This window comes from Oryctolagus cuniculus, chromosome 10 (assembly GCF_051225735.1).
Source record: "Oryctolagus cuniculus isolate XC-2025 breed Fujian yellow rabbit chromosome 10, ASM5122573v1, whole genome shotgun sequence".
Lineage (NCBI taxonomy): Eukaryota > Metazoa > Chordata > Mammalia > Lagomorpha > Leporidae > Oryctolagus > Oryctolagus cuniculus.
This window is the reverse complement of record NC_142876.1, coordinates 97,466,699-97,490,725: the sequence shown is the minus strand read 5'-3', so window position 1 is coordinate 97,490,725 and position 24,027 is coordinate 97,466,699. Positions and strand designations below refer to the sequence as shown.

At 49.0% G+C, this 24,027-nt stretch overlaps 1 protein-coding gene across 30 annotated transcripts in view; it reads left to right on the top strand.

Annotated features, from left to right (window-relative positions):
• CACNA1D (calcium voltage-gated channel subunit alpha1 D) overlaps window positions 1-24,027 on the top strand; it is a 332,447-nt gene that overhangs the window by 186,024 nt on the left and 122,396 nt on the right. For 25 of the 30 annotated variants that reach the window (XR_016214300.1, XR_016214299.1, XR_016214302.1 and 22 more), the window contains exons 5-8: window positions 67-209; window positions 4,763-4,915; window positions 5,442-5,638; window positions 14,348-14,451. Coding sequence is in view for 26 of the 30 variants with exons in the window: in XM_089305533.1 (XP_089161659.1) it covers window positions 67-209; window positions 4,763-4,915; window positions 5,442-5,638; window positions 14,348-14,451 (597 nt within the window). In the remaining 4 variants the exon portion in view is untranslated. Of the gene's footprint in view, window positions 1-66; window positions 210-4,762; window positions 4,916-5,441; window positions 5,639-13,682; window positions 13,787-14,347; window positions 14,452-24,027 lie in introns of all 30 variants that reach the window. The other 5 variants (XM_089305531.1, XM_089305526.1, XM_089305543.1 and 2 more) reach the window with 1 other exon arrangement.

Below are 24,027 nucleotides of genomic sequence, written 5' to 3'. Positions count from 1 at the left end.
CCACCCCGATTCCGCATCCTTGGGCGACAGACTCTAACCTTGCTTCCTCTCTCCTCCTCCTCTCAGGTTGTTCAGTGTAATTCTGGAACAATTAACCAAAGAAACAGAAGGCGGGAGCCACTCCAGCGGCAAGTCAGGGGGCTTTGATGTCAAAGCGCTCCGTGCCTTTCGAGTGCTACGACCTCTCCGACTCGTGTCAGGAGTGCCCAGTAAGCACTTTGCGTTTCCTGGAGGTGGGCGCGTGCTGGCCTCTTCCGCTGGGTGGGCCTCAGGATCGTGGGACGGCACAGCGAGGCGGGGGAGGCCCTCACCGTCCAGAGAACACGCTAGTTTGTGCTGTGACCTTGGGTCCCCTTGACGGCTCTGACATGGGCACAGCTGCGGGTTGTTGTCGCCCTGAACATGATGACTAGAGATCTCCACTTCCAGCCTCCTGATTCCAGGCTGGTGTCTCTCCCGACAGCTGCCGTCATCTGCCTGCTCCTCTGAGGGTGGCGGCTCACAGGGAAGAGGGGAAGGGGGCGTTGGAGGGCTTCGCTGATGGCCTTTGTTGAAGCTGGGAGTGGCTTGGGGGATACTCCTTGGCCTCCCCTACTATTAGGAGTTGGGCGTGTCTGGTGCTAGGGAGAGAAATGGGTGCTTTGGCTTCCTCACCCTTGTGAAGGGCACAGTTGAACCTGCCATAGTGGTGGTAAGAACGGCAGGAAATGATGGAGGCAGAGCGCCTTAGACGATACCTGGAACGGAGGCGGCACGTGGAGAGTGAGGGCTACTGCTGTTCTCTGCTAGGCCCTGAGATTCGTCAGGGACCCTGGTTTGCTTCAGGCTACAGGTCAGCTGCAGTCCTACTGGAGTTGGAACAGAAGCCCTGTTGGTGCCTTGGCCAGGAGTTGCCAGCCTCTTGATCCTTCCTAGGGAGTGTGGGGTCTGCGTTGCTGGGCTCTGCCCCCTGGTGGGACTCCCTCTGGGTAGAAATCGTAGCATCTGTCCCGGGACTGGTGCTTTGGGTGGTGGCCTGCCTGAGCTGGAGCAAGGAGGGACTCAGGGACAGCAGCGTGCCAGTTTTTCACAACTTGCAAAGTCACCGGAAGGATACTTCTCGTTGCTGTTTTTGCCTCCCCAGAATTTCTTCATGAAATTTTATTAAGCCTATTGGTACCTAGAATGCACCAGACATTTTCTGGGGGGGAAAAAACACCACTATTTCCAAATTTAACATTTTAAAATGTAGGAAGTGGTGTTTCATGTGTACTTGTTTTTCCAGATGGTTCATTTATTTTCATTGAAAAAGATCAGCACAAGTCAAAACCACAGAACCGTCTGGAAGCAATTGAGAAAAAGAGCAATACCTTGGAAGTGACTGGCTCTGTTGAGTGTAACGTGATTAAATGAGGAGTTCAGTGAGCAAACATGTTCTTTCAGATCTAGTTGTTACAGCTTAATCTAATATCGAGGTAACCGTGATAGCATTTTCCTCCCCAAAGAGCAAATGGCATGACAGCCTGCCCGTGGTCCGTGCTGCGTGCACGTGAGCGAGCCAGCGTCGGGGCGGGGAAAGCTCGTAGAGCTGGCACAGCGTCACTCACCCCCGTCGGTGGGAGAGGCTTTTAGGAGCCCGCCGAGTATGGTGCTCCCACTTACTCCTGAGACTCTTAAACTTTCTTTTTCTTCTAAAATGTTGCTGAGTGAAATTGGAGAGAGATCTGCACCTCCCTGTTGCAAAGATCAGGCAAAGATGGGGGTGTGAAGTCGTGTGAGGACCTTGGTGGCTGTATTTCAAATGCCACAGTGGGGAATGTTCACCATGGCACCCACAGGGGCTTCTGAGGTGAAGGAATCTGGGCCACATGGTTTCTAGTGGTGGTTTTTGGCTGTGGTCTTAAGATCTCTTCTGCAGTGTGTGCAATTGCTTTTGTTTTTGTTTTTGTTTTTAAAGACTCAACGTTCAATATTCCTTATCTAGAAACTGTCTAGTTCCATCTAAAGAGAGTTCAGGTTGTCCTAGAAGACCTGATTTTGTCGTATGGGATGTATACTCGTTGAAATATATTTCAAAAGCTAGCATTTTAGACAACAGAGTTGGTGAGCATTCATTTAATAAAAATTAATGTTGATTAAAATTAGCAATATCAGAATGGGATGGAAGCCTAAAGATCATCTGGTCTACCTGCATCTTCTTTCCAATGAGCAAATGAAAGAGATGGGGACTTTGCAGGTTCTCCTGTGGGGAGCCAAGTTGGACCAGACCCAGTCTCGCTCCTGGTCCAGGGTCCTTTGCCCGCCTCCCCATGGCCTCCTGGGTACGAGTCTCATGTCGATGGTACACAGAGGTGCTGAGTGTCCATGTCCGTGTTCAGAGGAAGCTGTCCTCACTGTGACCCATCTGAAATGCAGTAGCTACACCACACCTAAGACCATTCACGAAGCGTGCAGCTTACTGCCGTGAATTTATGAGCACCAACTGCAGGGCGATGATGATACTGAATAACTCAGCCAAGTCTATAAACAACAACCCGAAACAACAACAAAACAGTCCACATGGGTTAGAGCAAGCATTTCACTTTAACCTTCCAGTGATTTCTTAAGAGGCAAAACCCCTAAAAATCATCCTGTGATTTTTTTTTTCTCTCACAAAAGAAAGTTTAAATATTCCAAGGTGGGAGCACCTAGGACTTGAGTTGAAATGAAGATCCTAGAAAGATAGGGTCAGGGCAATGAGTTAAACCCCGGCTGCTCCACTTCTCATCCAGTTTCCTGCTAATGCACCTAGGAAAGCAGGAGATGATGGCCCAAGTCCTTGGACCCCTGTCACCTGTGGGGAGACGTGGATTGCATTCTGGGCTTCTGTCTTTGGCTTGTACCAGACTTGGCTGTTGCGGCCATTTGGAGAGTGAGCCAGCAGATGGAGTCTTTCTGTCTCTCCCTCTCTGTCACTATGCCTTTCAAATATATAAATGAATAAATCTCTTTCTTTTAAAAGGAGTCTTGCTGGATCTGAAGTCTTAGCAAGCTTCCCTCACCATGTGCTGCTTACCATGGTAGACTTTCGTTGTTATTGCGGATAGGAGAGTATTCTTTGCTTGGCTTATTCTGATTGCTAATTTATATTGTTTAAAAGTTTGAGAGGCACACATACACAGAGCAAGCGACTCAGTACTTTTGTCTGCTGGTTCACCTCCCAAATGCCTCCAGCTGTGGGGACAAAGGGAACCTAGAACTCAATCCAGGGTTCCCATGTGGATGGCAGGAATTCTTCACTTGAGGGGCCTTCCAGCTGAGGACGACCCCGAGCTGGGGCTCAAAGCCAGGCACTCTGATGTGATGCACGGGTGTTTTAACCACTAGGCTCACCACCCACCTTTATTTCTAATATATGGTTGAAGCATCTCAGCTTCTTACATTCTTCCTTTCTTAGGACATACCTGGACAAGGGGAGAAGAAGCCAGAAAAGGGGCAGGTTGAAGGATGGAGAGGCAGTGGGGAAGAGAAAGAGAAAGAGAAAGCAGAGAGTGAACAGCACAGAGCAAGAGCTGAGGTCATGCTGACATGGGGTCAGGGAGCCTGGGTCCTGCCCGGCCTCCTCTCTCAGTCTCTGCTGCCTCCCCTAACTGTCCTGCATGTTGCCAGCATCTCTTCCCTGCTCCCTGGCAGCCTTCCCCACCCCGTGGCCCTGAGGATCGCACTGGGGAGGGCTCCCCTTCTCGTGTCTCTCCTCTTACAAGCTCAATTTTCAGTGGCAGGGCGCCTACTTGCACCTTCGTGTGATGCCAAGGAGTCAAACTCGGCAGGTTTTAGCTGCTCCCACCCTCTCCACCTGCTCCACCCAGCTCCCAGGAGGGCTGCCTTTGTAGACACTTGTCTTTGTTCAGGGCACTGGAATATGCCTCATGACCCGGGCACTGGAATATGCCTCATATGGGAGCCCTGCCTCGGTACTTCCTGTTGCCTGAACTCAGCTGCTGCCTTCGGGTCCCATCCTGACCTACCTGGGGCCCCAGTGATCTTGAACTACTTGTCTGCCTCTGTCACCACTCCTGCCCAGGTCATCCTTTTAAAGGAGCTGCTTTTGGCCAATGGACTAATGTCTGGCTCCGGAACTCGAATTTGAAACCCAGAACCACCTGGTGGCCACCTCTTCTCAGACCGTTCATCAAGACTAGCATCCCCAGGTCCACACAGTGCTCGCCCACTTGTGTGCTCCTGGTCCTCTGCCCTCGGCCTCAGCCCCAGCTGTGTGAATCCACCCCACTTCACCATCAGGCCCCTCTCGGGGAAAGCTTTTCAGGGCCGTCTCTCCTCCCTCTCGAATTTGACCTGATTGGTTCTTGGTCTCAGAGCACCTGTGTGCTGCTGTAGCGCTATCTGGGGTTATTTCTGTCTCCTTCTGGATCGTAACCTCACAGGGAGAAGGTGCTTTATGAAATGCATAGGGTTATTGTCCAGAGCACTAAGCCTTAGACTTTGCACGTGGTAGATGTTCAAGGGGTTTTTCTGAACGGGCGAACAGATGCGGAAATGAGTAACCAGCTTTGACACTGAGCAGTCCGCTCTCTAGGACTTAATTTTTCATTCCATCAAGTGGGGGAGTTGGAGTAGGTGACCTTTTAGGTTCCGCTTGAGCTCATCTCACACCCGGGCTTATTAAATACTGAAATATGGTTGAGCCTTGTCACTGTATGTCATAAGGGAGGGGGGCATTTTGAGGAAATGTGTGTCACTGAAGCCTCTCCCTGGCTAACGAATGTATTTTTCTCTTTCCTAGGTTTACAAGTTGTCCTGAACTCCATTATAAAAGCCATGGTTCCCCTCCTCCACATAGCCCTTTTGGTATTATTTGTAATCATAATCTATGCTATTATAGGATTGGAACTTTTTATTGGGAAAATGCACAAAACATGTTTTTTTGCTGACTCAGGTAAGTAATGAAAATAATCACCTAACTTGAAAATTTTGGTTTTCTTAAAAACAGCTTCTGTAGTTTTGGGAAAATCTAAAACAAAATGGGCAAAAAAAAAATTTGTTAACTACACCTGCAAGCCTGCTGGGCCGGTTCTCAGTGTGAATTGCGTTCAGAATAGATGAGAACTGAGCCTGCTTTTGCACGCTGATTTCCTGTGTTTCGTGTCCTAGCAAACACAGGGAGGGGGTTCCTCCGGCCAGAGCGTGGGGCAGACCGACAGCACTGTGCTGTGTGAGGGTGAGACGGTTACCGCGGAGGGGAGGAAGGCTGAAGGAGGAGCAGTGGGGTCTGGCCAGGCATAGCGCTACACTCCATCAGGCAGGGAGCAGCTCAAGTGGACCTTGAAGGCCAAGCAGGAGCTGGAGGCAGCTCGGATGGGAGGTGGATCGTCTGGGCTCTGGGATGGGCCCTCGGCTTCTGCTGGCTTGGGTTTTCTGAGCTTCCTCCACTGAGTGGTGCAGCCTGCTTCCTCTGCTTGCAGACATCGTAGCTGAAGAGGACCCAGCTCCGTGTGCGTTCTCAGGGAACGGACGCCAGTGTACCGCCAATGGCACGGAATGTAGGAGCGGCTGGGTCGGCCCCAATGGGGGCATCACCAACTTTGATAACTTTGCCTTTGCAATGCTCACCGTGTTCCAGTGCATCACCATGGAGGGCTGGACGGATGTGCTCTATTGGGTAAGCAGCCCCAGGGAAGGGTGTGTGGACTCTGCTCTCCTGGGGTAAAGGTGTTGCTTGAGCTAGAGCAATTGGAGAGATAGCGGAGAAGAGACCCTGGAAGTCAGTTCCTAGGAAAGGAAGTTGGCTGTCTCTTCACTTAGCTAGCTGCATTGCCCTGCTCTCCCAGGGCCTTGGTTTTAGTTCTAGAAGCTGCTGCATAGCGTCGGCTTCTGGCTTGCTTTTTTTTTTTTTTTTTTTTAAGATTTATGTATTTACTTGAAAGAGTTACAAAGAGAGAGGAGAGGCAGAGAGAGAGAGTCCTCCATCCGTTGGTTCACTCCCCAATTGGCCACAATGGTCGGAGCTGTGCCGATTAGAAGCCAGGAACCAGGAGCTCCCTCCAAGTCTTCCCATGCAGTTGCAGGGGCCCAAAGGCTTGGGCCATCTCCTGCTGTTTTCCCAGACCATAGCAGAGAGCTGGATTGGAAGTGGAGCAGCCAGGACTCAAACCGGTGCCCATATGGGATGTCAGCACTGCAGGTGGCGGTTTTGCCCGCTATGCCACAGCACTGGCCCCGGCTTCTGGCCTTTTGGTCCTCCACTGCTTAAGGTGGCCTAGGGAATTGTGTTCGAATGTGCCCAGGAGTTCTCATTGGAGGAACCCCATGAGGCCAGGGCTGTCCAGATTAAACCCTAAAGAGACCCAGGGAATCATCACCCAGGTTATAGGCCCTTGGGCTTCCACAGGCTAAAATTTATCTTTTGTACATAGAAACAGTTTGCTAGATCCTAAAGGGAAGATAGGGAACATAAATTGGATACCTTTGCTGCATCCCATAAAACAGTATACTCTTGAACCCAACATGAGGCTTTCCCTATTATATTTTGTATCTTTAGCCTGACTGTAAATCAGCCTAGCCAAGCCCTGGGTTCTCTTCCTCTGACTTAGGAGCTAAAGAACTCAGGTCGAGATGGCACGCCAAGCTCCCAGGGCTGGTGGACCCAGCCAAGCCACCATGAAAATAGTTGGACACTGTTCTAATGGCTACCATCTGATTGCCCTCATTCCTGATGGAGCCAGAAGGGTTTGCGATGAAGTGCTATAGTATTTTAACAGCCATTTCCCCAAGGTGATTTTTTAAAAAAAATTTATTTCTTTATCTGAAAGAATTAGAGATATTCTATCTGCTTTTTCACCCCCTAGATAGCTGCGATGGCTGAAGGTGGGCCAGCCCGAAGCCCGGAGGGTGGAGCTTCTTCCACGACTCCCGTGTGGATGGCAGGGGCCCAATCTTCCACTGCTTTTTCCAGGCCATTAGCAGGGCGCAGGATCAGCAATGGAGCAGCGGTGACACGAATTGACTCCCATGTGGGATTCCAGCATTGTAGATGGTGGCTTACCCCTCTACGCCACAAAGCCGGCCCCCCATGCTGACTCTGAAAGCTTGCAGAAATTTAAAAATTGTTCACCATGGTACACGACTAGCTGGGGGAAACAGCTAGCATAGATTTTTGCTCCTAACATTATAAGAACCAATGGAATTTATCAGGATTCCGATAATGAATTGTTAAAAAGAAATCAGTAGTAAAGTACCTTGAACTGGCAGCTTCTAGTTGGAAGACTTACAAACTGAGAAGCAGCTTTAACAGTTTCAGAATAGTAGACATGTGAATGGATGTCATGTTACCATAACTTTAGAATGAAATATATACTCGTTATAAATAGATTCTTGTTTCCCTTCACCAGAGAGCATTAAACTTGCAGGGTTGTAGAAGCCCCTCTGTGTGCAAGGTTAGCCAAGGAAGCTAGATTTTTATCTTTAGTCCCCAAAATGTGAGTCTAGTTTGATGAGGTTTAAACATCACCAACATGTTACATCTTCTTTACTGTCTTCCCTTCCTTTTCTGATTGTTGTAGGTTGTGAGTGTGAGTGTGTGAGTGTGTGTGAGTGTCATTCATGTTTGTGAGTTAATATGTTTGCATGAAGAGGAAGGTAAGGGCTTGTATTGAATGAGCCAAGGCCATTCAGTGGGGGCCTCTGGTTAGGTCAGAGATTGATTTTCACCATTGTCTTCTGAAAAACAACTTCTGGTCAGATTAGCTGATCAATCCTGGCCTTGCTTGAAATTTCAGTTAAATGGAAAAAGCACCATTCAAATAACCCAAGCTCTGGTTCTCTCCCCCTGAAGTATGCAGAAAACAACAATTTGATTTTTATAAAAATAAGCATCTGTGACTCCTCTGGCTTTGTTCTCCTCCATCGTCATGGAGAATTTTCAGCTGCCGATCCAACCTGCTGTGGCTCCTGGGGAGTTGGAGGCTGTGTGTGTCAGCCCATGGATCCTCTCTCAGCATTTTCCTGCTGTCCAGCAGTGACAGCTCTGGGAGTGTTGTGACTGAAGGAGAGAGAACTCCAACGCCCAGAAACCAAGGTTTCTACTGGCTTTCTTGGGAAATTTTAAGCATCACTTAGGGTGGTAGAATTGTCATCTTTATTGTTGATATGACAGTCACATAGTTAATAATTTGACAATATAATTACATTCTCTATGAATTACATGGCATCTTTGCTCTGACGGAGGAGCTCGTAATTCATAAACAGAATCCCAGTCTGCATCCCTTAATAGAAGGTCTGGGATCTTAAAGGTGGAGACAGTAGAGAACCGCTTGTACATTTCCTGGGTTCTACAGTGACTGTTGGTGGTCCTCTGTCCAGAATAGGGTTCTGTACATTTCTTTTAAGAGGAGACTTTAGAAATTGACTTTAGAGGCAGGGAGACAGAGTGTACACATCCATTGCTTCACTCCCCGAATGTCTGCAACAGCTGGGACAGCGAGGCCAGAGCTGGGAGCTGCAGCCAGCTCTCCTGTGTGAGTGTCAGGGATTCAATTCCTTGAGTCATCACTCCCTGCCTCTGGGGTGCTCATTAGCAGGAAGCTGGAGTCAGGAGTCAGAGCCTGGACTCCAACCCAGACACTCTGATATGGGATGTGGGCATCCCAAGCAGTATCTTAACTGCTGAGCCAAACACCTACTCCATGCAGATTTATTTTAAAAAGGGCCAAATAAGAAACATAGTTGGCCTAGCCAGCCCTGCAGCCTCTGTTGTAACTGTGCAACTCTGGGGCTCTAGGTCAGAAGCCCCCAGAGACAACCCATGAACTAATGTCTGCTCCCATCAGTCTTCATTCAGGGACTCTGAAGTTGGATTTTCATGAGTTAGACAATATCTTTGGATTTTATTTACCAGCAACCACTTAGACATATAAAAATATGTAAAACTATTAGCATGAAGGCTGTAAAAAACAGGCTGGATTTGGCCCGCCAGTGGGGTTCTCTGCTGTAGACTGGACCCGGGCTCTGAGTCCTTGGCATTCTTTCACTCATCAACAGTTAGTGAATCCTTAGAGAACACTAGGGGGCAGCTGAATCATGTCTTCCAGAGTGTTTTCTAAGCTCTTACTCTCTGCAACACATCAGGACTGTTTTTAATTACTTGTTGATTACATTTATTAGTTCATCACAGAGCTAGGCAGGCACCAAGGAACCAAGCCTTCATGATGCTTTATGGGCCGCAGTCAACTGGAAGCCACACAGCTGTGTCCCAGGACAGACCGTCCCGGCCCAGCACTGTGCCTGGCATGGAGCAGGTGCTCAGCAAGGGCGAGGTCATCCTTCAAGTGGACCCAGCCTGTGGCCTCATTCGTGTAAGTGGGCCACGTCGGGATAGCTATTTTTACCCACAACTAGGGAACAAAGGGAACATCTTGGGGGAGATACAGGAGATTAGATTTTAAGTATTGATTGAGAGCAACGTTCCCAGTCCTGTAGGTGTCTGTGTATGGTGGACAGAGTCTTAGCCGAGGGACTGTTCTGCAGCTCCTTTACGCTGTAATTCTCAGTAGTGCCTGGCAAAGGCTGGCAGGGGCTTGAGAAGGGAGGTGCAGGTGGATTCTCCGTGCAGGAAGGCAGAGAACCTTTTACATGGGGAGGGAGTGGGCTCGTGAACGCTAGTGCTGGGGAAAACAAGGGTCCCAGAGCTCCTCCATGAAGTGAATTCCACAAATGTGATTGACATGTCATTGAACTCACATGTGTTTGTGTGTTTCTGGCTTACGTAGGCGGTAGGGTGTGCGGCAGGGAAAGTGCATGAAGGCCGGGTCAGGCTGCTTGTGGGACCCTGGATAAGTCATTGATCCCTCTGGGCTTTAGTTTCCTTGTCTACTAGACGCACCATTAGATTCATGCTTTGATTTTTTTTTTATTCCACTTGGAGGAAAGTCTTTATTTTTTCAATTCAGATGGATTTTTCTGAATGTGGGAAATTAAAAAATACTGGTTTCAGCAGTAGAGCTGTCCATCTCTAGTCATGGATGGCCTCTTGCCTTAGTGCTAAGCTGTCTTAATGCTGCACACAGCTGTGCAGGTGGCTCTGTCAGACCCTGGCCGGAAGTGCTCATGGCCTCCTTCCCCATGCCTGGGAAATCCCTGTCTGGGCAATCAGCAGAGGGCTTGCCTTTCTTCTAATAGCCTGCTTTGGGGAGCCATGGCCAGTCTATCAGGTGTGCAACAGTTAGAAAACACAAAAGTCCTCCTGCATTGGCCTTTAATTTGGGAAATGTAGGTGCATTTCAGCTTTTAAAATGAGGGAATACTGAAACTAAATGGAACATTGTTTCTTGGGCACCAGGTGACATTCCATTGTGACTTGGAGATCAGTAATTTTTTTAGAGATTTATTTATTTTACTTGAAAGTTACAGTTAAACAGAGAAGGAGAGGCGGGCGGGGGGGGTCTTCCATCCGCTGGTTCACTCCCCAAATGGCCTTAATGGATGGAGCTGAGCCGATCAAAAGCCAGGAACCAGGAACTTCTTCCAAGTCTCTACCATGGGTGCAGGGGCCCAAGGACTTGGGCTGTCTTCTACTGCCTTCCCAGGCCATAGCAGAAGCTGGCTCAGAAGTGGAGCATCCAGGACTTGAACCGGCTCTCATATGGGATGCCGGCACTGCAGGCAGCAGGTTTACCCATTATGCCACAGAGCCGGCCCCAGAGGTCAGTATTTTTAAAGTGTAATTGAAGTGCTCTGGTCACACTGTGGTTTCTCCATTGTTGATCAAGACGAGGCACCCAGAGTCCCAGGCAGAGTCTATTTTCATAGGGGTAGTTTTTGGAGGAGCCTGGCAGTTCTAACTTTTGCCTCCTGTGTGTAGAGTGAGGTCTAAGAAATACTTGGCTCTGAAGAGGGAGTTGGCTGGGAAGATAACATGGGAAGAAAGACTAGGGACCGTGTTGAGTATGTCACCCACCTTCTGGCTGCTTTGGCTGAGCTGTGGCCTGTCTTCTGGGTCCCTGTTTATCATTCTAGGTGACGCTTGTGGTTCAAGAAAACGTGAATCTGATGAAGACCTATTTCCCAGAAATTAAAAGCTTTTTGATTTTTTAAGAAAACTTTCCCTTCCAACCTGAGACCCAAAAGAGGATTGGAGACAGACGGCCTAGCCAGCTGACTTCTCAGAGCTGAAGATGAGCGAGGTTTTCTTTTTTTTTTTTTAATTTATTTGACAGAGTTAGACAGTGAGAGAGAGAAACATAGACAAAGGTCTTCCTTCTGTTGCTTCACCCCACAAATGGCCGCCGCTCTGAAGCCAGAAGCCAGGTGCTTCCTCCTGGTCTCCCATGCGGGTGCAGGGGCCCAACCACTTGGGCCTTCCTCCACTGCCTTCCCAGGCCACAGCAGAGAGCTGGACTGGAAGAGGAGCAACCGGGACTAGAACCTGCGTCCATATGGGATGCCTCCCTGCCATGCGTACCTCGGTGCCACCAGCAAGGTCTCGGTCCTAGGTGCTCCCTCCAAGCTGGGCTCTGGCCATTGTGCCCAGCAGCCTGCTGCTTCTCCACATACGGGTTTTCAAACTAAGTTTAGTGGTGTAGTTGCTTAGGAAGAATTACCCTTTGCCTTCCTGCTGAAATTAGTTTATCCAGCTTAATTGGATCAACAATTGCAGCCACGGCCCTGGCTCATCCATTACTCTAATTGCCAGTGTGAGATGTGCAGACTGATAGGAGTTCTATTAAGCACATCTATTTTCATGTGGCTAAGCAGGTGTTTCATAAGGGATTTAATGGCCTCTCTCTCAGATTGCAGCAACAGATGTTAGGTAAATTTTTTCAAAATATTCTCTTTTCCTGTTTGACTTCTACATGAAGCAGACATTGTGAAATGCATGAGCTTCGTTCTGTAAAGCTAGAGGTGGGAGCCAGATAATGTGTGGGCAAGAGCACCCTGATGGCCCTCAGGGCTTGCACCTGCAGAACAAGAGACGGATCTGCCAGGTTCGGGGTCTCCCAACAGGGTCAAGCCTGGGTCCATTCTTTCTGTCCCCTGGCTGGTCCTTGCCTCTCACTCCAGGGAGAGGTGTTTGCCCAGTTGAACCCTTACCGGTGCTGCTGGAATGTTCGTCTAGCTGTGCTTCGTAAAGCTCCTGTTGGCTCCAGCTTGGAAGCTGCTCACTCGCACTCCTCTTGGAGGGTCTGGCAGAGACCCTGTCTACACATGCAGCTGGAGCTCCTCTAGATGCAGGGGTTCCTCCCGTCAAGCCCTCCTTTCACCTCTAATCCCATTCAGCTCAAAGCGGGAGCCAGTCTCCCGAGGTCGCAGCCAGGTCTAGGGGCTAAGGGCTTCTTTCCTCTTCTGCCACCCCACTTTAAAAAAAAAGATTTATTATTTATTATATTTATTTATTTGAAAGGCTGAGATAGAGATCTTCCATCTGCTTGTTCACTCCTCAAATGGCTGTAACATTCAGGGTTGGTCCAGGCCAAAGCCAGGAGCCAGTTTCATCCAAGTCTCCCACGTGGGTGCAGGGGCCCAAGTACTTGGTCCATGTTCTGCTGCTTTCCCAGGCACGTTATCGGGGATCTGGATTGGAAGTGGAGCAGCTGAGAATCGAACCAGTGCCCATATTTTACGCTGGCCATCACAGGCAGAGGCTTTACCCATTACGTCACAGCACCGGCCCCTAATGGATCCTTTCTGTAGGTGCAACTGAGAGCAGGCTCACCCTGCGCCAAAGCACCCTGTATATTCCTGTGTCACTAGTTGGCCTCTGAAAAACCTTACTGCCTGCATGTGTTTCACTGAGCTTGCTCTCATGGATGGCAGGTGATCTGGGAGCAGGTGGGTTAGGTGTCCTTGGATAAATAGGTCAGCCTCTAGGGGAAGGTGATTTCAGGAGAGTTTTTTTTTTATTATTTATAGAGTCAAATATTGTAAGTATGTCTCTCTAATTACACTTGACCTTAGCCAAAAGGCTGAAAACCAATGTGTGTCTAATTCCTTTCCACCATCAAAAATTTTTTTTTAGGATTTATTTGTTTATTTGACAGAGTGACAGGGAGAGGAAGAGACAAAGACAGAGAAAGCTTCAATCTGCCAGTTCACATCCCTGGGCTGGTCCAGGCCAAAGCCAGGAGCCTAGGAATCTACCTGGGATTTCCACGTAGGTAGCAGGTGCCCAGACACTTGGGCCGTCTTCTGCTGCTTTCTCAGGCAGCTGGATCAGATGCAGAGCAGCCAGGACTTGAACCAGCGCCCTGATATGGAATGCCGGCATCACAGGCAGCTGCTCAACCCACTGCACCACAGTGCTGGCCCTACACCATTACGGAGTTTAAAAGCAGTGGAAGTGCTAACAACTTGGGCAATAGAGAGAACGGATTCCATTTAAGCATTAATTTTGTCTTCCACTAAGACATTTTCTGAAAAATGACTTAATCAAGGAGTTTGCTGTGAGAAGGGGTCAAATCTCAACCGATTTCCATACTCAAGGCCAGAGTCTGCTATTATTTAGCCCGAGAGCCCTGATGACTCTTCATGCAGGCGTGTGTGTGTGCGCGCGCGTGCGTGTGTGATGTAAAGTGCGTGCATCGGCTACTGTCTGGGGTTTGCATCTAAGTCAACGTTAATTACGCGTATAGAATGCTGTCTCTAACTTGACCTCTCTCCTTACTAGATTCTCCTATTAACCCGCTCCTGTGAGACCATCTTCTTTCTTGCAGATGAATGACGCTATGGGATTGGAGTTGCCCTGGGTGTATTTTGTCAGTCTCGTCATCTTTGGGTCATTTTTCGTACTAAATCTTGTACTTGGTGTACTGAGCGGGTAAGCTGCACCTCTTTCATCTTGAAAGCAGAGTCCTAAGGACAGTTGCCAAGACCACCCAGGCTGCATAGATGGGGGCCAGGTGCTGACGTGTTCTCCAGGGCACTCGCTTTCCTGCTGAGATGTCCCGGGTCAGGCCGATCCTGGAACCTCACCAGTCTTCAGGGGAGAAAGTGATAGAACGATTATTGACCAGAAATTAATTGGCATGGTTGCTTGGGATTTAAATAGTTTCTATTGCTTGCCCTTTTGACTGTCCTAAAATGAGAGACATTTATAATGGCTTTATTGGCCTGGATCCAAATATTATGCAGATGAATGGGTAAAAAAAAAACAGTAGCTGCAGGAGCCAGTCTGGGCCAACTTTTGGAAGGCCGCATATGTAGATTTCAGCAGCAAAACTGGCCTTGTTGGAAGGGGGAGAAAATGGCAGGAGCTGGGTCCAGTCCTGTTGCAGAAGCACTTCCGCTGTGCCAAAGCTCTAAGTGGTCTGGCAGCTGCCCCCAGGGCTCTGCTCATTAGCCAATGGATAACTGATGACTGATCTGCTTGCATTTACAGGTAAATGATGCGATAGGATGGGAATGGCCATGGGTGTATTTTGTTAGTCTCATCATCCTTGGCTCATTTTTCGTGCTTAACCTGGTTCTTGGTGTCCTTAGTGGGTAAGCAGTTGGATCCGTGTTGCTCACTCTCACACTGCCACGTGGCAGGCAGCTCTGTGTGTCTCCTAGCTGCTCCCCGACGGCTTCTCTGCATGCGTTTGGACTCTGATGGCCCCTCTGTGTGTTGCTTTTGGATTGAACTGTGATTCTTTCTGCCTGTGTCTGTGAGAGTCTGTGTGTCTGATGCTTGCCAAGCACTACTCATTTCATGAAAGCGTTGCCCCAAAACCAGCCTCGTTGTACGTGGATGTGTCCCGGTGGATTCCATGTAAGAGGCTTCCCAGCCTTGGTGTCCCCCAGGGAGGGGCTTTTGTCCATTGTGGTTCTGTTTGCCTTCGTGCAACCCTGGCTCCTCTTGGTTGCACTGGGGATGTTCTACACACTTGGTTCAGATTTTGTGGTGTAGGAGAAATGAGCCCAGAGCTGTGCATCTATACCCAGCAGTTTACACATCTTCCTCCCTCTGGTTGGGCTCTTTTACTAACTTGGTTTCTCTGCTGCTGCCGTCAGGTGAGAATTGCCCCTCTCATTGCCTCGCCGAACCTGTCTTTCATGCAGAATGCTGATCTGCTTCTGCACATACATTTCTTGGTGCCTCACTATGGTCTTTATTACTTAGGGGTTTGTTGAGCCCTGTCTCCCTGGACTGCCCCTGCATCACGAGGGCTCAAGGGAGACTGCCTTGGAACAAGGGTGCCTTGCTTTGTGTGGCTCTGCCTTGCCCATGGTTGGCGATGCCAGCCCAGTGCCCCAGTGGGTAGCTCTGCTTCCTCGCCCTTCCTTGGTCACCATTGGAGAACAGAGTACTGCAGGCAAGGGAGCCTGCCCGGGCTCTCTGGGAAGGGTCGCCAGCACATGGGCATTGCTGGGGTTGGGGGTGGGGCAGCACCTGGAGGCCCAGAAGGTACCCATGTCCCCTCCCCCACAACAGTAGCCTCTGTTGATGCACTGAGCCCAGCGGTCCTCAGGATGTCACCTTAATTGATACCTAGGGAGTTTCTCTTCTCACTCAGTTTCTCTGGTTCTCTCCAGGGCTGTTTCTCAGGGGAGTGGTGTATTCTTGCATGTGAAGAGGCCTGTGTTGTGTTCTTGAGCAAACAGTCATTGGCTGCATTGGCAGGGACAGGGCTTTGCAGAGCCTCAATCCTGCCTCTGGGCTTCCCTGCCTCCTCAGCCCTCCAGCCTGCCCATGGTGTTCCCCAGGGATAAGCCTTGGGAATTTGCAGTTTCACACCGTGGTCTCTCACTTGATGCCTTCATGTAGATGAATGGCCCAGGAGCCAGTGTCCCCTAGTGAGAGGAGTGGGGCTGGGGCAGAACAGGAGGGTGTGACAGCCCAGGTTTCCTTCTGTAGAACCCGCAGTTCCTCAAGTCTCCTGCTCTTTTACTTTGAACTTGGAAAGCACCTTCCTCCTGATGACCCTCTGGGGCCTCGGGTTAGGGTTGGGAGTGTGAGAGTGAGTGGCATTTATCCCTGGAGAGACTGCCCCAGGAGCTGCCCATACAAGGTTAACAGCAGTTCTGTTGTGAATTCCTTGGCGCCCCGTGTCTTTAAACCCAACTGAACCAACGGAGGCCATGGAAACCACTAATTTTAACAGTGCCGGTGACATGCCGTATCTTTCAGCCCCGCCAGGCAGGAGCCGCTGCCCCGCCCTGGCAGGGTGCAGCAGAGGTGGGAGCCAAGTCTTGAGGGGCTCAAGAGGAGTAAAAACAAGAGGGCTGGGAGGAGGGGCCCCCGTCATAATGATGGGGTTCAGTAGGCAGCCTGCAGGAGGTACCCAAAGCTGGAGGAGAAGGTGGAACAGCCGTCTTACTAAAATGCATTTTGAGGGAAAATTGTACATTTTTAAAAAGCATTTTCATGCATCAAAACAAACCCAGATCGCTGGCAAAGGAGAAGGCAAATGACTCGTGAATTTTTTCAAAGGAAATGCAAGGCTTCCTTGATGCTAGCTGTCAGTTCACGCCGTGTCCGGACTCCTAGATGCCACACGCTGCCTGCACTGTACCCAAGGAGGGCACTTCTGTTGGTGGGAGAGGCGAGGGGGTGTGTGAGGTGCAGCAGGAGCGGTGTCTGCAGACAGAGGGGTTCTCGGCCATGGTCACTCGCTGGGTCTGCGTTCCCTGAGGCCTGTTGTGTACCCAGCTCCAGGCCAGAGGCACCTGGATGGCTGAGACACACGCAGCATCCTGTGTTCAAGTGGTGGCCACCTAGGAGGGGAGGCCATTTGTAAATAGTGCAGTCTGGGAAATGCTGCAGCTGAAGTCTAGACTCAAGGCTCCGTGAAAGATGGGGTGGGATGGACCAGGGGATGCTGATGAGGAGCCGGCATCCTCCTACCTCGTCCAGCTGCCCGCACTCATCTGCTGGGCTAACTCACCTCCTGGGTTTCCATTTGTGTTTTGTTGTTGTTAAAGCACATTTAAAATAGTTGATTTTAATTGTATGATCCTTCACATGAACAAAAAAAGGAACAGTAGAGGTTTTGCAAAACGAGAGTAAGGACAATGGATGTCGCCTGCTCCTCTGGGACGGACAGACCAGCACGAGGAGAATCCAGCGGCCCTGACCCAGCAGGCTCCCAGTATGAGAGTTCCAAGCGGACACCTGTTGTTGCCCTACAGCGATGCGCTGGGCGCTGTTGTGTGTCTGTGAGTCTTTTACCCTTTCTGAGATACCTGTGGGTGCTCCCTGGCGCCACCTTGCCCGTGTGGCTACGCCACTCTTGTAACTCTTGAACTGCCTTGAATCTGCACAGTGGGTTTGGCAGTGCTCGATTTTTGAAGTGCTTTGAGATGGATGCTTTTGGGAACATCTTTGGTTTTATAACAGTGCCTTCTCCCCTCGAAGTGAGTCCAGGGTTTATGAACTGCTGGTCCTCCTTGGCAGAGCGTGGACTCACAGGATCACGTTTCTCTCTGCTGACAGCGCTCCCGGGGAGGAGCCGGGAACGTCTGTGACTTACAGGTCAGTGTTGAGTTGTCCCCCAGGAGGTGGTCTCCTAGTGACAGGGCCCTGGGGAAAGTGTGCCTCCTCCCACTCGGCCGTTCAGGGGATGTGTGTCTCATCTTTCCGTGCTGGGGTTTTAGAAGCTTGGCAATCTCTTGTTTCAGAATTGTTGGCTTAACTCCTTGTCCCTTTGTGGTCTCTCATCAGGAAGTAGGCAAGTCAGAGAATGTATTTGTGTTGGAGCATGGCACTGAGTTTCTTTAGACCCTCGGCTGGCGTCTCAGGAGAGTGGAGGTCTCGGGCAGTGGGCAGGCCCGAAGGCTGGCTCAGCCTCCCAGGAAAGGGCCTGCGGGCCCTTGGTTCCATCCTGCCAAGGTCCTGCGTACCCCTGGGACTTGAGTTGGCCACCACTGGACTCGGTCTTGGCGTCTTACGACTGGGAGGGATCCTTTCTTGGTGTTCCCCCATCTAGGGCGGCCCCAGCAGGGGTGGGGAATGTCCAGGCTGTGTGAGACCCTCCAAATCCTTTGGTCTGGCCCTGCCGAGGCAAGTGCAGGAGGGGCTCAGCGTTCACTAAGTCCATAGCAGGCTGGTTTGTAAGGTGATAATTCTGTGGCCTGCGAATGAGGTTATAAGTACCCAGACCAAAAGTCCTGTCCCACCCCTGCCGATGCAGCTAATGAATGGAGTTGTGCTTTAAGAAATGTATCCAGAATTCTGCTCCTTTCACATATTCTTATCTTAAACCCACAGCTCTTCCTCCGCTCCCCTCCCTGGGTGACGTGGCAACAGTCAGGGGGGCTCTTTGGAAATTTTGAAGTGTGGCCATCCCTGGAGTGCCTTGCAGGTATACCACCTATGCTCTGTGCCGCCCTGAAGGTAGCCAAGGAGGCTGCACACATCCCGTGTCAGCTGCAGGGTATTATGCGGATCGAAGTCTTGGTCACTGGAGTCACACTTGACAGTGGTTTGTTTCTGAAGGGGGAATGGCTTCAGAGCTGAGTAAGCAAGGCTTGAATCGGTTCTCCCTTTCACCGAGGTGAGATACAGGGGAAGGACCTGACTCTCGGAGCCTTGCTTTGCTTGTCATGAAATGGGTCTAGTATGAGTACCAGCCTCGGTGGAGTCCAGGGAGGATTCAGGGAGCTAAAGGACACAGAGGGCTTGGTCGCCGTTGTCACAGCTCAGAGTATTTGAAATGGGGTTTGATGTGAGGAAAGAACGTAATCCACTGAGTCCTTCCATGCTAGTGAGTCCTGATTGGCCAAGTTGGCTCTGCATTAGTGAAACACCAGTTACACTTACTGTTTTTTATCATCTAAGACATAATGTATATAAAGACACAGGACGGTGGTTACGGCTACATACACCACCTCCTGGGCCTGCTCTAAAGAGTGGATTAAAATCATTTATAGTTGGTCCATGAACCCAAAGCTTTGGTGTCACTAGCGTTTCAGAAAAAAGTACTTGAAATACTTTCTTAGGCGATAAATGTTCTTCATAATCCAGCTTTTGTGGTGCAGAGTTAAATGTAAGCCCAGCCCGTGTCTATCGATTCACAATCCCTCTGCTCTAAATTAATTGACATTTTTCATGCTGTAGTAAGTTCCACTTTCACCAGGTAACAGATACCTTTTACAGTCCTTCACTGGCTCTGTATTCCTTGAGGTCTGTGTATCTTAACTGTAGAAGTATTGAGGGCAAATGGAAGAAGCAAAGCCTCATAGAGAAGCGGCGGTTTCACACCAATGCGTCTTTCTGAATCTCACTTCCTATGGCGTCAGACATAAAACAAAGGTTTATAGTAGAGTGGCACAGAAAGGTGGCGTTGGTGGCAGTGCAGGCTGTGTTACAGCAGAAGCTTCGATGGCTGTTGTCCCATGTGTTCCGGTCATCCTGATTTGTATGCTGGTCCGTTTGAGTTCACACCATAAGAGCTCGGCAGTCCCTGATTGCATTTCCTTGAATGTTGGCTCAGGAAGCAAAACACGCCAGTAGGTGGTGGTGGTATCAGTTATGAATGCTTTCTAAGTGGAGACATACCCTTCAGCATCAGACGTTCTGAGAAATTTTTCGTGACTGGGGCTTAGAATTTTCTCTGATTTGATGCCTTACCAGTATCTGCAAGTGGAAAACAAGAGAATTTCCTCCTTATATTATGTCTCTGACATGTCTGTATCTTAGAAGAGTGATCAGTCTGCCTACAGGATCAAAAGGGATCTTGTTGAGGGCATGGGGTAATCAGGTTGCTGACTATTAACATGTTACAGAATAAAACAGAACTAAATTAATGAGTTAATTCCATATCTCAGTCAACAGAGAACTTTTGGCAAATGGCCAGTAAGTCACAGAACTTGAGTCTCAAAGGGACAGACAGCAGAGGATTCTTTCTGGATACTTCTTGAGATTTTGAGATTTACAAGGAAGGGTTCCCTGTATGTGATCTCTAATGATCGAGCTGCTGGAAAGCCACAGACAGACCCCCGTGACGATCACCTGCAGCGGAATCTCTGCCCGCAGTGAGCTGGGTCTGTCCTGGGTTGACTGAGACGTGAAAGACACAGCCCAGCAACTGGACGTTCTCTTTCCTTGAACTCTGTAAGTGGGGTTGAGGGCTAGGCCAGAGAAAGTGTGACACAGGGTCATTAGGTGAAATCGCCTGTTACGGCTTAGGCAGAAGAAGAAATCACACCTGGATGTGGCAGAATGCTAACCCTCCTGTGTCTTAAAAAGAACCGGGCGAGACATTTACATGTGCTTGTGAGCACTGGACTGTCTTGTTGCAGTTAGAAGGCTGTCTGGGGTACCTGATAGCTATATCCTGGTGCTGTTGGTATGGTTGCAGCCGACACACATAGGCTGGTAGCCACACCTGATATTAACAAGTGAGTGGCTGGCAGCTTCTGTTTCCATAGAAATGGCTGTCAGGATCAGTGGAAATGAGGTAAGTGAAAGTTTTCCCTGATCCTTGTTTCCATCGAGCTGATGTCCGTTTCCCTGGCAACAGCAGTGGACAGCAGCCAGGCGCTGGCAGCAGGGTGAGCCCGGCTCACTCACTCGTCAGTGGTGGCTATCGTCTGTCCCTGACCATGTGCTTTTTGATCGTGCATCGCAAAGACCTCTGCAGACCCAGGAGGCACCTCTGGGCACCTGCTTGTCCAGGGAGAGCTGGGTGCCAAGCAGACTGCTCCGTCGGCAGTCATCCTGCTCGTGCTCGGCGTGTGGATGTGCAGGAGAAAGGGGAGAGGGAGTTGAGGGCATTCGTCTCGCAAGTCTGGCTGTGGAGTCTGCTGGTCCCAGATCCTTGGGGAAGGGAATTCATTACAGGGCTTTCCTGTCCAGACCCAGCTCCCAGTAAAGCTGTGCATACCTTAATAGCTGAAATTAAAGCCATAATTTTCCCGTGTTCCCTGTTTGATGGGTGGCATTAACAATTGCTCTTAACTTCTACAATGAAAAGTATGTTTATGAACTTAATAATTTGACTTGTCTGGTGAGAAACATACTGAGGATTGCCTCTGAGATGCTGTTAACCTTATGAATGTGTGTGTAATATTTTACAGGCTGATAGAATTGCTTGCAGAATTGGGTATTAGAGAGCAGCTCAGCATAGCAAGACCAGAATGTCTGTGGTATCGGGAACTCTTCAGCAGTTGTTCCTTTCCGGATTTCTAGGTTGGGCACACAATTTCCTGGATTTCAGTAACCGTGTGTCCCCAAGGCCTACATGTCCTTCTCCCTGCTGGAGACAGAGTGGCAGGTTCCCCAGCAAAGGAGAGCGCTGGGCCTGCTGACTGGGGTAAGAATGCCCCTGGGGAGAGGCTCAGAGTGAGTTGTCGGGTTGCAACCCTTCAAGATGTTTGTTTTTGGTGAGAAATCTTCTCTGAAGGAAAACAAAACCAACCTCTGAGATCCAGAGCCGTCCCTCTGAGAATCAAATGCAGACCCGGATCTGCAGTACCATGAGTTCGATTGGCTTCCAGGCAGGACCCTGGGAAAGTGTGGGCTGTCTGTCTCTGGAAGGCCTCCTGGGTGGCTTTGCCCCTCACTCTCTCTGGACAATTACGCTTGGCCTTGAGACAGCGTTGCTGACCCCTAAGTACTCTGTATCCCCTGACTGCGTTTGCTAAAACAGATGAACAGAAAGGGAAAAATTGGACAAGATACTCCTACCACCTGCTCCCCCCACCCTGGTTTCATCAATATGAGTGACTTACACATTTAATGAATATTTTGGGGGGACCTAGAGAGTGGGAGGTCTGTTTGCCAGGTGCCTTCCTAGGTGCTGTGCATTACAATGGCAAGACAGAGTTCCTTGATTCATGCAGCTTGTACCTAATGGGGGGGGGGGACAGAAATTATGATTAGAAACTTTGATAAACACTCTTGAAAGAAAGCTCCATGGTGAGAGTGTTCAGTGGGCCCTTAGGGAATATCCTGGAAGAAGTGAAAGGTAGATAAATGGTGATCATATCCAGGCAAGAGAGGAGTCGAGGCTGGGGTCAAAGGAGGGAAAGAATGGAGGACATGAGAGGAACTGAACAAAGCCAGGGCGGGGTGGCGGGAACCCAGAGTGGAGCAGACAGAGAAGAGGAGAAGGAAGAGGCTTGTTGGCAGAGCTCAGATCACATGGGTCACAGATTTCGGTCATCAGCTCAAGGGTAAGGGAACTCACTGATGAATTTTAAGTAGGAAATGATGGGATTTAAATTCTTATTTTGTAAAAGTGATGCCATGTACCAATGCCTTCCACTGCCCTTAAAATGCTTCCAAAGGTAAGAACAACTATTGGAGAGCTGGAGGGATACACAGATAGGTGATAAAGAAAAGGACATGTTAAGGATGGGATCTAGGTGGCAGGCACATGGGTGTTCATTGCATAATTTTTTCTACTTTTATGAATGTTCAAAATTAAGCTACTGGGAAAATCTGCATGTCATAGTCATGGTGGCTGCAATAGCTTGAGTGGACTGGATGGATACAAGAATGGATGTGAGGAGACGAGTGTAAGTTGTGGTCAGTGGTCTCCAGCGAGGACTCACCATCAGAAACTATAAAATGAGACAAAAATAATTAAATAAAGCAACTATTTGCAGAAAATGGAAACAAGGCAGTCCTGGCGTCCTTCAGAGAAGGACAAACCCACTTTGTTCTGGCTTTCCGGCTAGCGGTGCCTTGAGAACTGTGGCAGAGGAGAAAGCCCAGCAGAGGGTGGCAGTCGGTTTTGCTGCAGGCATAGAATAGAGTCCAGGGCTGCTGAGATAGCTGGAACTGTTAGGGTGGAGTATCGTAGAGTTGAGTGCAGAGTAGGGGCTTCAGAAATCTGAATCAGAAGTTGTTTTAGATCTCTTGGACCGTGTACTAAACTGCTTGGGTGTCAGGTAGCACTGGGGCTACAAGAGAACTGGAGGAGGAAATCCCGCAGTCTTGGGAGACACGGGGCTCTGACAGCTGCAGTGCACTGACCCTGAAGAACAGCTGGGTATTCAGTTGAGACTTCCGAGAAGGTAGAACTGGGGGTGAGGCTGTTGAGCCCTAGAGGGGGGCTACTCTAGAGCTGTCCTAAAAAGCTTAAAAACAAGTTTCAAAAGGATCAGGCCACGCAAATGAAGCAGCTGCCACAACACAACTCAACACTTATTAAAGGAAGGCCTGAAAATCCAGACATCACCCACATGTTTCTGATGTGCAAAGAAGCCGGAAAACCTGATATTCAGTCAGGGATGTTGGAATTAGTGGTTAAAGACTTTGAAATCCCTGCCGTAAACCTGTTGAAGACGTGGAAGGAAAGATGGACACACTAGAGCAAGATGTGGTAAATCTCAGAGAAATCGATACAATTTAGTATCTGGAAATAATAGATTGGACAATGAAAAAAAAAAACAATTGATGGAGGCCTAGTGACCTTGTAGAACATAAGCAGTTTGGTGCATGTGAAATTGAGATCCCAAAAGAAGAGAGATTTTAGAAGAAAAAAGGTCTTTTTAAGAAATAATATCAGAAAATACTGCACATTTTATGAAAGCTGTAAATTCACAGCTCCCGGAAGCTTAATAAACCCCAAGCAGTATAAACACAGAGAATCACTCCTAGGCACATCACATTCAATTGGGAAATGACAAAGAGAATACTTAGAAAGAAACCAGATGGAAAAAGTCACATTGCATCGTAGGAGAAGATAATATCTGTTGACTTATTTCCAGAAATGGGGCAAACCATAGGACAAGGGAATAACATCTTTAAAGAGTTGAAGGTAAACTTGAGTTCTATATGAAGCAGCAATGCCTTCACAGAGTAAGGTGACACAGAGTTTCAGAAATGCAAAAGCTGAACGAAGTAGTCCCCGACAAATGGGCACACAAGAAATGTTACAGGGAGTCATTCAGGCTTAGATGGAAACATAAATGCACATTAAAAAGGAAAAAAACAAGAAGCATTCAGGATGGTAAACATGAAAACTCAAGATGCTAAACATGAAAGTAAAAAGATTTATTCTAAATTTCTTTGAAAAATAATCCTTAAAAAAAGGACATTATGAGAATTATAATAGGTAAAAGTAAACTATGAGATAAATGATAGGATTGCTGTCATAAAATTCTCATACTCTTTGTGAAATAATGAAT